Source organism: Aythya marila, assembly GCF_965140915.1.
Source record: "Aythya marila genome assembly, chromosome: 2".
Classification (NCBI taxonomy): Eukaryota; Metazoa; Chordata; class Aves; order Anseriformes; family Anatidae; genus Aythya; species Aythya marila.
Window position 1 is genome coordinate 102549168 of NC_139043.1, and position 13262 is coordinate 102562429.

Below are 13262 nucleotides of genomic sequence, written 5' to 3' on the forward strand. Positions count from 1 at the left end.
AAATTTGACATTAAGCAACAAGTATGAAGAAAATACAGTATTTAAAAAAAAAGGAGTTGTATTCATCTTACAGAAAACTATTTAGCTTTTAGGAAACTGTTCCAGAATGACAAGAAATTTTTAATGAAGGTATTTTGGTCTACAATTTATATGCTAGACAGTTCAGTGCTAAAACAACACTAAAGCACAATCTGAGAGTCCCTTACAGAGCTAGAATTTGCTGAATATAAAGTATGTGAATACAGACATAATCACAGCAGTTTAAAGTAGGTTAAAGATAACCAAAGTAAGTTAAATACGATTTTTGAAACGAAACTTGAAACTTAGCTTCAAAGAAACACTAAAGCAGAAGACAGGACATACAATAACCTGCTGGTTTTATGATGCTATGCTCTAAGAAATATATGACGGTCATTAAGGAAAAAAAAAAGTTTGATAGCAGTGCAATATTCTCAACCCCTGCAAGAGTTACGTAAATATGTAGATATGTATTTGTGGTTAGTGATGAAGAACAATTCAGACCGTTGGTTATAATATATCTACACTTGTCGGGCCACCATGTCTGACCTCCTGTCTGGTCACAGTCTCACATTTGCTACAAATACCACATTATGTAGTAGCATGACACTAAGAAGTGCAGATGTACGCAGCAGTCACATCAGAATATTAAAATGGCCCGACAAGCAGGCCCTGATTCTCACTTCTATGGAGGATTGGTATCCTGGTAATTTTAAAAGGCATTAAAGATAATAGAAAAGCAACTTTCATGGCCCAACGTAAATAAAGAATTTGCCTTTGTGTCTTCCTACTACCTCTCTTTCCAGAAAAATATTTTTCCCAGAGTAATAAAATTAAGTTAAGTTTTAAAAACAGAGAAGCTAAGTATTGTAGCCAAATTAAACTCTTTTAAAATACACTGTAGTGGTAACTCATTTAACAGTCAGGAAGCTGGGTTGCTGACTTCATAATATGCTAATAAAGCTTTTCAGTATTTCAAGTCAGCAATCCAACTTGTAATCCAACGGTATTTTTAATACAAATTGTTTTTTTTTTTTTTTCTTTTAAGCAGAGAAATTATTAGTGGCCTATTGATAATGTTCTTCCTGAACTAACAGGTATGAGATTGGGATTTAGCTGATAGCCTGAGATGCATTCTCCCAAAGCCTGTGCAATGAAAACGATGTAGATATTTAAAAATACCCAGTAAGCATGTGCATCAGCATTGTGCTCCTTCCCCTTTGTTCTTCACCCATTAAAGGTGACCATGGACAGGTTCTGAAAAAAAGGTCATCCACTTGTACTGAACCAGAAGGACAGCACCTTCACTGTCAGTATTCTCTACACGTTTTCTCACATAAGTATTCTCACATAAGAAAACATCTGTACTTATAAGTATTGTATTTCTAACCCAGTCTCAAATGCTTCAGCTACAGGTCTGACCTCACCTCAGCACTCTGAGTAAGATCCATCTAATGCTAACACAGAGGTGCTCTTGGTAAAGCAACTCCTGCTGTGCAATATATAAACTCAAGCATGCAGCAAAGATACAACAGCTTGAAAATCTCCTTTTCATTGACTCTCTTAGTACCATTTTGATTTTCAAGGAATGATGGAGGGGCAGATAAAAGCTGGGTGCATTTTTAGTATCTTCTCTAAGATTACACTTCATTATATTAACGTCAACACCTTTGAAGAAAAGGTTGTTTGATCAGATCAATGACACTGGTATTCCTGAGTTTCAAGTCTCCATGAGAAGACTGAACACTTGAAAATGTGGGTGAATTGCTTGACTATTACATTTTCAGGCAGATCACAAAATATAAAGCACACATGTTTAAAGGATATTTAAGCATTAAACACTATTTCATAAACTGTCTTGAAGGTGGAGGGCTATGCAAGTGTTGTGGTAAGTACAATAGTGAATGACCTTGACAACAGAAAAAGAAAGAGATGGAAAAAATATACAGAAAAAAAAATAACAATAATCTTCCTTCAAGCTTTTAGGAAAAAAAGTAGTGGGATTTAATTTTATGTTTCAGAAGAGTGGACTTCATTCTAGACCCACATTTTTCCCATTTTTTGTTTTGTTTTTGGATGTACCATGAAACAGCCTTCTTGTTGAAATCTGTAGTTAGGCACCATTTTTTAAGGGAAAATACAGTGCCATTAATACTATAATCCAGTGTTGTTGCTGGGTCCTTTAAAAGTCTCTTTTTCCAAAGCAGGACTGGGAGATACATGTCTTTACTGATCATTACAGTAAACTTTATATTCATTTACTTTAAATACATGTCATTATTCTATTTCACTGGTCTGAGGTCTTATTTGAGTGTATTAATAGAACAGTCAGCCTGGACTTTTCAGCAAGCATAGCTCAGATTTGTACCATGGTGGTCATGGTGGTAGCGGTGGGCAAGGGTGGAGGGGACACCCACCAACCACAATTTAGGACAACTTTTTTTTTTTTTTTTTTTTTTTTTTACTATACAGAACTATTGCTTGCTTGGACTGTTGCAAGGCAAATGCTTGAGCTTTGGTAAGCTCAATCCATTGAGGTCAAATGAGTTATTTCCTACACATATGCAATTTTCCCTTGCTTCCATGTGCTGATGAATCATTATTGGATCCTTCTCTTTCCCCAAAATAATCTGGAATAAGGGAAAAGAAAACACAACCCACAGCACCGAAATTCCCCATTGTGGCAGAAGCATGACAATTCCTTTAGCTACACAGCCCATTTTCTCTGCTTGAGCCTAGGCCCTGGGAGCAGAGAGGACAGAAAAACAAAACACTGAGTGCTACAACAGACTTGCGGTATTGTTGCTGACCATACTGCCAATTAGACAAATCATAACACACTGGAGTGTGTTCTCTGAAAACCCAAAATCACATAGCAACTGTAAGAGTACACATTTTCGCAATAGCAGTTCACATGAAATGTGTATTTTTGGTCAAAGTCTAATTCAGAGCTGGGTTATTACTAAGGACAGCGGAGTTTTGTAGCCCTGGCACGTTAATGTACTACTTCCTGATTAATCTGTTTTCATCAATGTACTACGTATTTATGATTTGCACCTTCACAAGCTACTACATATCTCTTTTCCAAACACTCCCAATCAGACAAACCTGTTCAAGGATTACTACTGTTATGCACAAATGTACTGTTTGACTTGATTGATATGAAAGAGAGAATAACAAACATATTACTACCTTGCATGAAATAGTGCTTATCATTTTTTCCCAGAGAATATACTAGAGACACAATAGTAAAGGAGGTATGCATCCTGTTAGGTAAAAATCTCAGAAGCTTTAGTGAAATATGAAAAAAACAGAGGTATTTCAGCACTGGGTCATAGAATTTAAAACAGAGCATTTTCCTTAGATTGGTTCTAACTTTTTAAAACTTCATAGTTTCAATCAAAATTATTCTGTGTAAATGTATTTCAAAAGGGATACAGATACTTATTTGATTTTTCCTTTCATATTGGCCTTTATTAAGTATCTAAAGTATCTAAAAAGTACCTAAAGTATTAAAGTATCTAAAGCAGAATATTTAGGTGTGTAATAATGACAGGCTATGATAAAGCCATCAATTACTTTTGCTATACACAGAGAAATAAAATGTTAATTGCTGCATTGCCAAACACCCAGATCTTGCAAACATAAATATATTTCATAACTTGTTAGAAAAGATTACATTCTTGGCTATTAATTCAATAGAAAGAAACACTTACTACTGTGCACAGTCAATCAGTTGATACTCGTTTGACCTCTCGAAGCATGCCTTCACACCTTCATCATCCCAGAGCTTTTTTGCATGTTCAAAGAATTCCTGAAAATTGGAAATACAACAAATAAGAGAACATTTCTCAATCTTTTGAATCCCCAACCTAGATTTGTTCCTCCTTCACCCAACCTTCCTGCTTGGAAATTTTGTGGAATGAGAAATTACATCTTTAAAGAAGAAAAGGAAAAAAAAAAAACACAACACACATTCATTAGCAAAAATGTAGTAAAATATACTGTACATATGGTTGCTGGCAGTTCCCAGTACATGCTATGTAATCAAGACTGTCTTCAAAATTCAGAGTACTCATACTGTAAGTACAACCATTACCCAGAAGCATGCTCACTTATTTTTTAACTGAATGTATGTTTCTGACATGGAAAGGGCATGAAAGTGGTGCAAAAAGCTGCTCAGCTTATAATCACTAGCTTCTCAGAGAAAGACCAGTCTGTAACTTTAAAAAGATTGTGTAACTTTTCCTGAAAAACACAACTCTCCGCTGTTCAGTATTTTCTCATGCAACATAATTTAATTGCAAGAATTTCAGAGCCTTTGCTCAACACCGCTTCCTCCGAGCAGCGGCCTGGCACAACACACTTTTCCTAGCTATCCCAAGCAACCCAGCCCAGAACTATGTGCCGGCCAGCTTATTTCAGAGTTACTTGAAAGAGGAATCGCAACCCTCCTGGGTGATGGGGAGGCTGTAGCTCAGCTGGACGAAGCCCGCAGGTGCACAACGATGGGTCGGACTCTGCCCGACAGCTCTGTCCGTAGGGCCATATGCACTCCAGCTCTTTTTTAAGCTGGGAGTCAGCTTTCTGTTAAATTGTTGCTGGAATGCCAAACCATAACCAAGTTTTTCCAACCAGATCTTTCTCAAATTGAATGAAGCATGGTTAGATAAATGAAAGAATTTCCAAACCGAGTTGTTAACGTTTTGTGTCAATTTAAACACAGAAGTTGTTTGCAACTTCTTAACACCTTAACACATCTACCAAATCACCAGAGACCTCTGGTCAATCACAAATTTGTGAAACTTAACAAAATGCTTCGCTCTTCCACAATTCAAGTTAGCTCTGTGTAAAACGGGTGCAGCACCACTACTCACTTCATAACCCTGTTAGTAAATACATGAAATTTCTGCAATTGTTTGCCAGTCCCTCATGCCCACATTGTTAGGATTAAAAACTCTCAAAAAACAACATTCCTAGCAAAATATCTCGACAGCACAGTAACTTTACTTCTCCTCCGCATGGGTTTCCTATCTTGAACCCCACCTCTGTAGTGTACCACAAGAGGTAACACTGTGCTCCTCACAAACTGGTTGTGAGCTGCTGGAGTTCTCAGCAGAGCAGAAGAAGCTCATACCGAAAAATTTTAGTTAAGCTTTGAACATGAGCAACTAATTAAATACTTTCTATTTTTTTTCCAGTTTCCCCCAGTTATATGCAAAGAGAGAAAAATCCATTCTTTCAGAAGCCTTTGAGCGTTAGAGAAAAGGACATGCTAAAGCAGGCATGAAAAATCTTCACCAGAAAGTCTTGGAAGAAAAGAGGAATCACTGGAGATTGGCAGATGCTTATACTGCCCTTGGAATTATTTCTTCATCGTGATGAGGACATGTTTATTTTGTCTTTGTTATTTTAACAACTTATGTAATGATTGTTTAAAACACTGCAGATCCACCTTTTGAAGTTAGGCTGTGGCTATTATAAACTCTCTGTTCCTGCAGCAGAAAGAAAGCAAAAACAAGCTCAAGAAAGGACAAGTTATCAAACTAAATAAATGGACAAAATGGACAAATGTAAAAGAGAAAGCTGCTGCAAGAAAAAGAAAAGAATTGGCAAAACAAGTGGAGCAAAGTCGAAATGATAAACACCAGAAAATGCGGAACACATTTTTAATTTGAAGCTTCTGCTCGGTTGATATTTAGCTCATTAACTGAACGCATGTTTGCTGGCAGCTTCGTCTAAACAAAGGCACTGCCTTTTCACTGGAAAGAAAGTGCTCTGGGTAAGCAGGAGGGTCCCAGGGCAAGAGGACTGAGCTGTCCCTCCCGCTCGGATGGGTGTGTGTGTGGCAGCGTACCACCTCGGTGCTCCCTCCTGGAGGGGTTTCCTTGCTGCCGACCCCGGGGGCCAAGCATGGTGCTGCTTTCCCCTCCTCGCCATGCACTGGTGCCACCGGTGGTGTGAGTTCCCATACCCGAGGGGAACTGCTCCCGCATCTAAAAAATGGCTCCATTCAGCCCTACAGGATGGGGATGGGAAGAGGTCTGGGATGCTAGCATGAAAGCTTCCTTTCCTACAGGGTGGTATGGTTTGAGAGATGGCTGCAGTCGTAAATAAGTACATAAATAAACAAATGAAATTCAATAGCTAGAGCAGTTTCTGACTTTACTTCTGTTTTTACATCCTTTATACAAGCTTTATTTACTCTTTAAACTCTTCTGGAAAAGAGGCAATCTTCTGGTGAAAATAACACAGTTTCTAAGCCCCTACAAATATGTTGTAAATACATGGCTTCCATATTATATGCTTCAAATATTTCCACCTGACCATTATATCTCAAAGCAGTCTATTTAAAACGACTTCCAGACTTTTAGTCCAAAGCAAATCCTATAAAACAGAGCAAATATACTTACCTCATTAAAATGTACCGATCTACTGCAGAGGAGTACACTTGCCTGCAAATTGCCTCCCACACAGCTACCCAATCCTTCTTTCCCAGGTGACTAAAGCTTTCCAGAAAAATCCTGCTTCATTTCAAGACACCAAGTACCATGATCCAACTTTTCACACTCGTTTTTAACCCCTTTCTCTTCTCTTAAGTTCTTCAGCACTTTCTTTCCTCCTTAGTTGCTGAAGGCTCTCACTGCACACACAAGCACGCAGGACAATGCTCATGCATGCCACAAATTTATCTGCTCTGCCTGGACCCTACCTGCTCTCTGTCACAGGACAACATCTACTCAGAGCAGCAGCCACATTTAGCAACTCCTGTCCTGGGTCATTCAAATGATGGAGAAACCAGATTTGTTCCAGCTGATAAAAGAAGACGGGCTAAAGCTTTTTGATTAACATTTCTGGGGAACAACACAGAAAGTATTACCTTCGGTTAGTACAAAACAAATAAGATTTTATGAGTAAATTGTGACCTTAGCATCTTAGATTACGAGATGTCCAAACTAAGATATTCTTAAGGGTGCTGGCTTCTACAAAGTGGCTATTCAGAAGTTCTTAGAAGCCAAGGGTCAGGTCCTTTAAGAAACCTCAGCTGGAACATAAAACGGCGACATGGAAAATCACCAGGGACATCTGATGCACTCGGTTTGCAAACACATGCAGCTGACCTCTATCAGATCAAAGTCACCAAGATCTACCAAAAATATTTAGCATACCGAAGAGAACCAGGAATAACGTACTATGCCTCAAAGCAGAAAAACACCTACATCGTGACATGTCTATGAAAACAAAGCAAAACAAAAGAGAGTTGTTCCATCTAAACTTTTCCTTAGAGACAGTGGCATATAAATATTTGCACCTATTAATATAAATATATATATATTTGATACAGTATTCTAATTAGAGCATTAGAAGCAAATGATGCCTAGGGTATCATGAACAACAGGACTCATTAATTACAGATACTTTTTTACCTTACGCACTTTAATTTACACCAGTTACCCACAAATTTATAGCAATCATCAGGCCATACGAGCACCAAAACTTTGATGTGATCAGAAAGAAGATGTGATATGCAATACCTCAAATATTCACTAATAAAAATTTATCTGGAAAATTTCCACCCTTTCCCAGAGTCCAAAAAACTCACCCCCACATTTTGGAGCTTCTTTTTCACTTGCATATCATTTTTGCTATACATAAACATTCACACATCAACTGAAAATCATGAAGTGATGTAAACAGTTTCTGATTCCTTTTTTTTCAAAATAAAGTAAGTTTAAGAAACACCCTGAGCTGATGTCACTGACAGAAACAGTATCATATTTTTACTACATTTTAAAAAGGTGTTGAAGAAGCATTTCTGCTTACCCAGTTCTGAGGACACTTTTAGACTGAAAAAAAAAAAGGGGGGAATATATTCCTATACAAAACAGTCTAAGAAACCAATACAGATAACAAATGCAGATGCACTACAGCTAAGTCGCAAAGCATTATTTTTCAACGTTGTCCTACCAGAAGTTACAGTATGTTCTTGAGATTTATTTTCCTTATTTTGGAAATAAACTTATTTATTGGTAGGTTACCTTAGAAACCTCCTCCTTACAACTCCTACAAAAATTTTTCAAGTAGATAAAAAATGAAATTGTTTCACTTTTCAGCTGCCTAAATCAGGAATAAGTATTAGTAAAGATTAAACAATGACATATCTTCAAGAACATTTCTTTACGTATTTTGGAAACAGAGCTTTTCGTCTAATTGCTTTACAAACCACGTAAGTTCAGGCAAGGTCAGTAATACAATTTTTTATTCTATTAAGATTCCTTCCTGTCTTACTTCCAGATGGAGCATACATTTACCAGCTATCCTGATGTCACCTTTCAGTCTCCCAGAAACTGGGATGTGGAAGACTCCACTATATTTTCCACTCCACATATTTCGGCTGTTAATATCTTGTAAACCTGGAAACATCTGGTGAGATAAACAGGAAATACGATTGATTTCCCTCGAACCCAAACCCATGCTCTTATTTTCCTAGGCTTCAGGTCTAAGACGCAAGACCTAAGATGTAATTTCTCATCTAAACTACAGTTTAAACCCATCTGATCAGCATGTCAACAAGTGCAACCGAGGTAGCAAGCACTATAGGTTTTCACAGTTCAGCCACTGCGGGTGAGAAATGCAGTTGCCACTTCGGTTCTTAATTTCAGTTACTACTTTTCTCTTTTTCAGGTGCTTAACCACAGAAAACCTAAACTCGGTGACTCATTACCAATTCCCACCCCAACCTCCCCCAGACACGAGCAGCACAAGGTGACTTCTGCTGCCAGCCCTATTGAGCAGGGCCTACCCCAGGTGGTGCCGCTCAAGGCGTGGGGCCGCGGGCATGCAGGCTGTCCCATCCCGGTCCCTGCACTGTCCTGGTCCCCTGGCACTGCCCCTCTCACCCACCTGCTGTAGGAAGGGTTTGGGGAATGGAGTGACAACTGATGGGCAACCACATTTCTTATTTTGGATGTAAAAGCTGATACCATAGGGATGACGCCTTAAGGAGTCAAATTAAGGTCGCTTAGGGAAGCTACAGTTGGGTTTGCTACGTGTGAAGCACTTGGCTCTGCAGTCCAAACCAGATATTTCCAACCATCCTTTCCTATGTATCTGAGGTCAGAATGGACCTGGTCCCTTCAGCACTAAGCAGGCAGCAGGATGCTGTGCTGTAACAGGGAGGACGGGCGGCAACATGGTGTGGGAGAGCTGACTAGCCTAGCACTCTCTCCACCTCCCTAGGAGTTGTGAGGAAGCCCTTTTCCATGCAGTGCCTGTGGGAAGACGATGGGGACCCCAGCCCTGGGGAGAGAAAGCTCAGTTGAGCTCCAGAATGCTTCATGGCTGCTCTGGGTGTCGCAGCAGCGGTCTGCCGCCGCTCCAGTGGCAACAGATGCCATAAATCAGATTAGTGCATTGGTATTACGTTTGTTTTTGTTATTTTTTTTTTTTTTTTAGCTTAAGCCATGTAAAGTACCAGAACAGCAATTAAAAAAATATTCTATTTCAGCCAAATGAAACCTAGAAAAAGAAGCAGCATCTTTTGCAGCTCCAAGACTCTCTGTAAGCCACTATACTATGTTCTCTTTCTGCAAAATATGCAGATGAAAGCAGTTTTCAGCCACTCAGGTTAAGACAAGGGCAAATTAAATTTAAATTCTTGTACCCACTTTTTTTTTTTTCTTTTCTTTTCTTTTCCCTTGATGTTCATTTTCCCATTAATTAAAGGCTTGTGCATTTGGAGTCAAACTTTCAAAACACTGCTGTTCTGACTGGGTTGTGCTTGAAATTAAACTTTCTCTGACATAACTTAAGAATGAAGGGGAAAAAGAAAAACAACAGAGAAATTCTCTGTGTTTCTAAACACACATCCTGACCAGTATACTCATTAGAGAGCTAAAAATATGCTCAAAGAACCAAAAGGACTTTTGCCTTTGGAGGCTACTGATACACATCGGATATTGCTACAGTCTGTCTTCATGCTTATCTATATACACATCTCTTAATCTCTGAATAGGACAGTATTTTAGTAGTTTCTTAATCTCTCAAAGTGTTTATATCACATACAATTATCTTTCTGTAAGATATACATGACATCTCAACATAATATAATCCAGCAGCTAAGACTTCCTAGCATGCACAGAAGAATAAATCTATTTTAAAGAGCATAGAGAATAAATGTAATAATGGAAACTTGCTGAGTGAATAAACTTGAAGGAGTAACACACAGTCCTTCACATGAATGATGACAATCAGAAAAAGTATTTTAGGCAGCCAACACCATCTACCCTGTGCAAGAAATGAGGTAGACAGTAAGGAGATGAGTTGAACCCTGTACTACAATTTTTTAAAAATAGTATTTATTTCCATTGCCTGGGCTTCTCTGCTATGGATGCTACAGGACTGTACAGAAAAACAAACAAACAAACAAACAAAAAACAATAAAAATCTAAAAACTATTAGCATAATCTTATACATAGAGGAGTTGCACAGACAATCGTAATTTTTAGAGTCCAACTACACAACTTGAGTCATAACCCAGTGTTTAACTGAGGCAGTTGTTAGCTGATGTTACGAGAAACCCACAATGGGTGGTTAAAGATAATTTGCCCCAGTGCCTCCAATTATAATTAGTTTGCTTGTGCCAAGTGTAGCAACTCATCTTCTATTAAAAATACTCACCATCCTCCAAAATTTACAAACAGTAATTAGAGAGGTAGGAATAGAAAAATTTAAACGGACCTAATGCAGAAATTATGGGGTAAGGTAGCAGGTAAGAGGCCCAAGAGAGAAGGGAGCCTGCTCAGTTACCTCTTCCACAAACAAGCACAGTCTCTTGATAATCAGCTTCTTGTTTATGAGACAAAAGTGTTCCCTATGGCTCAGCCAGTTCCACTTCTTAATCCTTTATGAAACACTCTGCTTAACAAGGGAACTGTTTTGCTGCAGGTACAGAAAATGCAGCTGCTCAAACTCTGAATGCCCATAACAAAGACAGGCAAACAGAATTGCAATTTAAAAACAGAAGTGGAAGACATGACTTTAATATTTCCAACAGCAGTGGCATCAAAACCTTCATTAGCACCCAAGAGATAGTGTGAGAAACGCTTGAAACCATGTGAGAGTGGTCAACTGGCATGCAAAGACCATGCTTAACAGTCTGGTTCAGATCTTTCTAAAGTACCAGCACTTACAGTAGGTTAATTGTACAGAAACCTTTAGGGAAAGTATAACCTCCAGCCCTGCAAGATATTTTCAGTTGTAATTTGTGGGTGTGCAATAATCAATGCAATTCCTTTGCGAGTTGGTGACTCATTCTGATAGGCAAATCAGCAGTTTGGCCTCTAACCCTCCTCCAAAACCTAAGTTTGGATCCATCTAAGAGAGGTAAAAAGTAATACATCCCGATCTACCTTCTCTCCCTGTTCACTGGAGTTGTTTTGCCTATTTTAGGACGGAGATGACAGCCTTGAAGCATGCTCAGCCTGCACTAAACTGCTGTTCATCAGAACTGAACACAGTAAAAACCTTGTGTTGGTGCACCTTAAGTTCCAAGAAAACAAAATCACTTTATTAACTTCTAGGAGAATCTTTTCTAACTTGGAAGTGTAAGGAAAGAATCTGGGGAAACAAACAGCATTTATAAACATATAAAAGCACCATTTTCATGTATCTACCGTATAGTGCTGCATCTAGAGAAAATTTATGATTGTAGAGCTAGTTGACAGTGTTCAAAAACCAAGAGTGCAACAAACACAGAACATTTTAAGTCCCTTTCTTGAACTATTTTTGTGACTTGACTTTTAAGCTTTTACTCTACACTCCATTTCCAAGAAGTGTGTACAGTTAGGATATCAGCCTGATTGCCTGAGCAGTTCTATTTCTGCCTTCTAGAAACACGTTCCATCTGCCATGATATTTTATAGAAATCAACAAGTTCACTTTCATAGATCACAGAACTTGTCTACTAAATTCAAGAAACATTTACTTCTCATAACTTAAATGTGTCAAAAGAGATGCTCTCAAACACTAGAAGAGGTCTGAGAATTCTTCAGATCATGCTACCAAAAGCAAAAGTAAAATAATCATCTTGTGTTTTCACTACATCAATATTTAGAGGCCAGTACTGTGGGTACGATAGGCTTTGAGGTTAAAAATGCAGAATTCTTTCAAAGAATTCTGTCAAAGTGCAGTTCCATGTTTTTCCTTCACTACTTATTAAATATTTTTTGTTGTTGTTTAAAAAAAGAGCTTTTATCATATTTAAAACAACCACCTCTGAATCAATCTTCTAGCTTCCATTTTAATTGTGTATTTTGACTTTCAAGTCTGCCATCATGAATCCTTGAACCACCTTGCCTACCTGCTGTTTTGAGGGGAGTCTTCAAGCCCTCTACAAAGGAAAGCAGGACAAACAATTTAAGCAAATTAGTTAGTGTATGTAATGCCTAAAAAAGGTGTTGTGCCAAGGATGCAAAGCTCATACACGGTCTTCTCCTTGAAGGTATTTTCTTCAACACAGAAAATCTCTCAGTACTGACTGAACAGAAAAATCAGAAATATGTTATGACTTCACAACTTTGTTAGCAGGTAGTTTATCACTGTGACTGAAATGCTGATTACATACATTTCTTTGTAGGACACTGACCTTTCAAACTCAAAAAATTACTGAAAAACATAATTCAGGTGTTATATGTACTGGAAGATGTTTGCCTACTGTTTATTGAAAACCACAACAGTGTTGCATAAGCCTACAGGTTCTGTATGTCAAAATTTGAATCTTCACCTCATAATGTAAGATTAGTGGAGTCTGTTCAGAGTAGAGGACAGCAAAGCAACCCGGAGTGGTTTTATTATCGCTTCTCCTTCTGTAATCATTTAGCTTCGAGGCCTCTGTGTAAAAAACTATAATGAACATGATACTTTGGTATCTTGTAAGTCAATAAAATGTTTACTTAGTGACCTCGAACAAAGAATTCTGCAATTCCTGATGAAGGGACTATGTCACTACTGCTATAAAACATCTACTAAAAATTGGTAAACTTCAGGTTTTTCACACCAGGAAGATTTTTGTTTTTGGAATACAAGGTAATAATAATAACTTACATCTTTGACTAACATGTCAGGCTTAGATCTGAATCCTGTATGGTTTTTAATCTTGAGAAGCATTGTATCTGATCACAGTTTCTATTAGCTGCATAGTAAGACAGCTGTCATTTTCATGCCACAATGCACTTCCACAAGAA

The 13262-nt window shown here is 38.1% G+C and overlaps 1 protein-coding gene across 2 annotated transcripts in view; it reads right to left on the bottom strand.

Annotated features, from left to right (window-relative positions):
• Positions 1 to 13262, bottom strand: part of GNAL (G protein subunit alpha L) — a 193355-nt gene that overhangs the window by 52187 nt on the left and 127906 nt on the right. For both annotated transcript variants that reach the window (XM_082753328.1, XM_082753329.1), the window contains exon 5: positions 3735 to 3832. In XM_082753328.1, coding sequence (XP_082609454.1) covers positions 3735 to 3832 — 98 coding nt within the window. The remainder of the gene's footprint in view (positions 1 to 3734; positions 3833 to 13262) is intronic.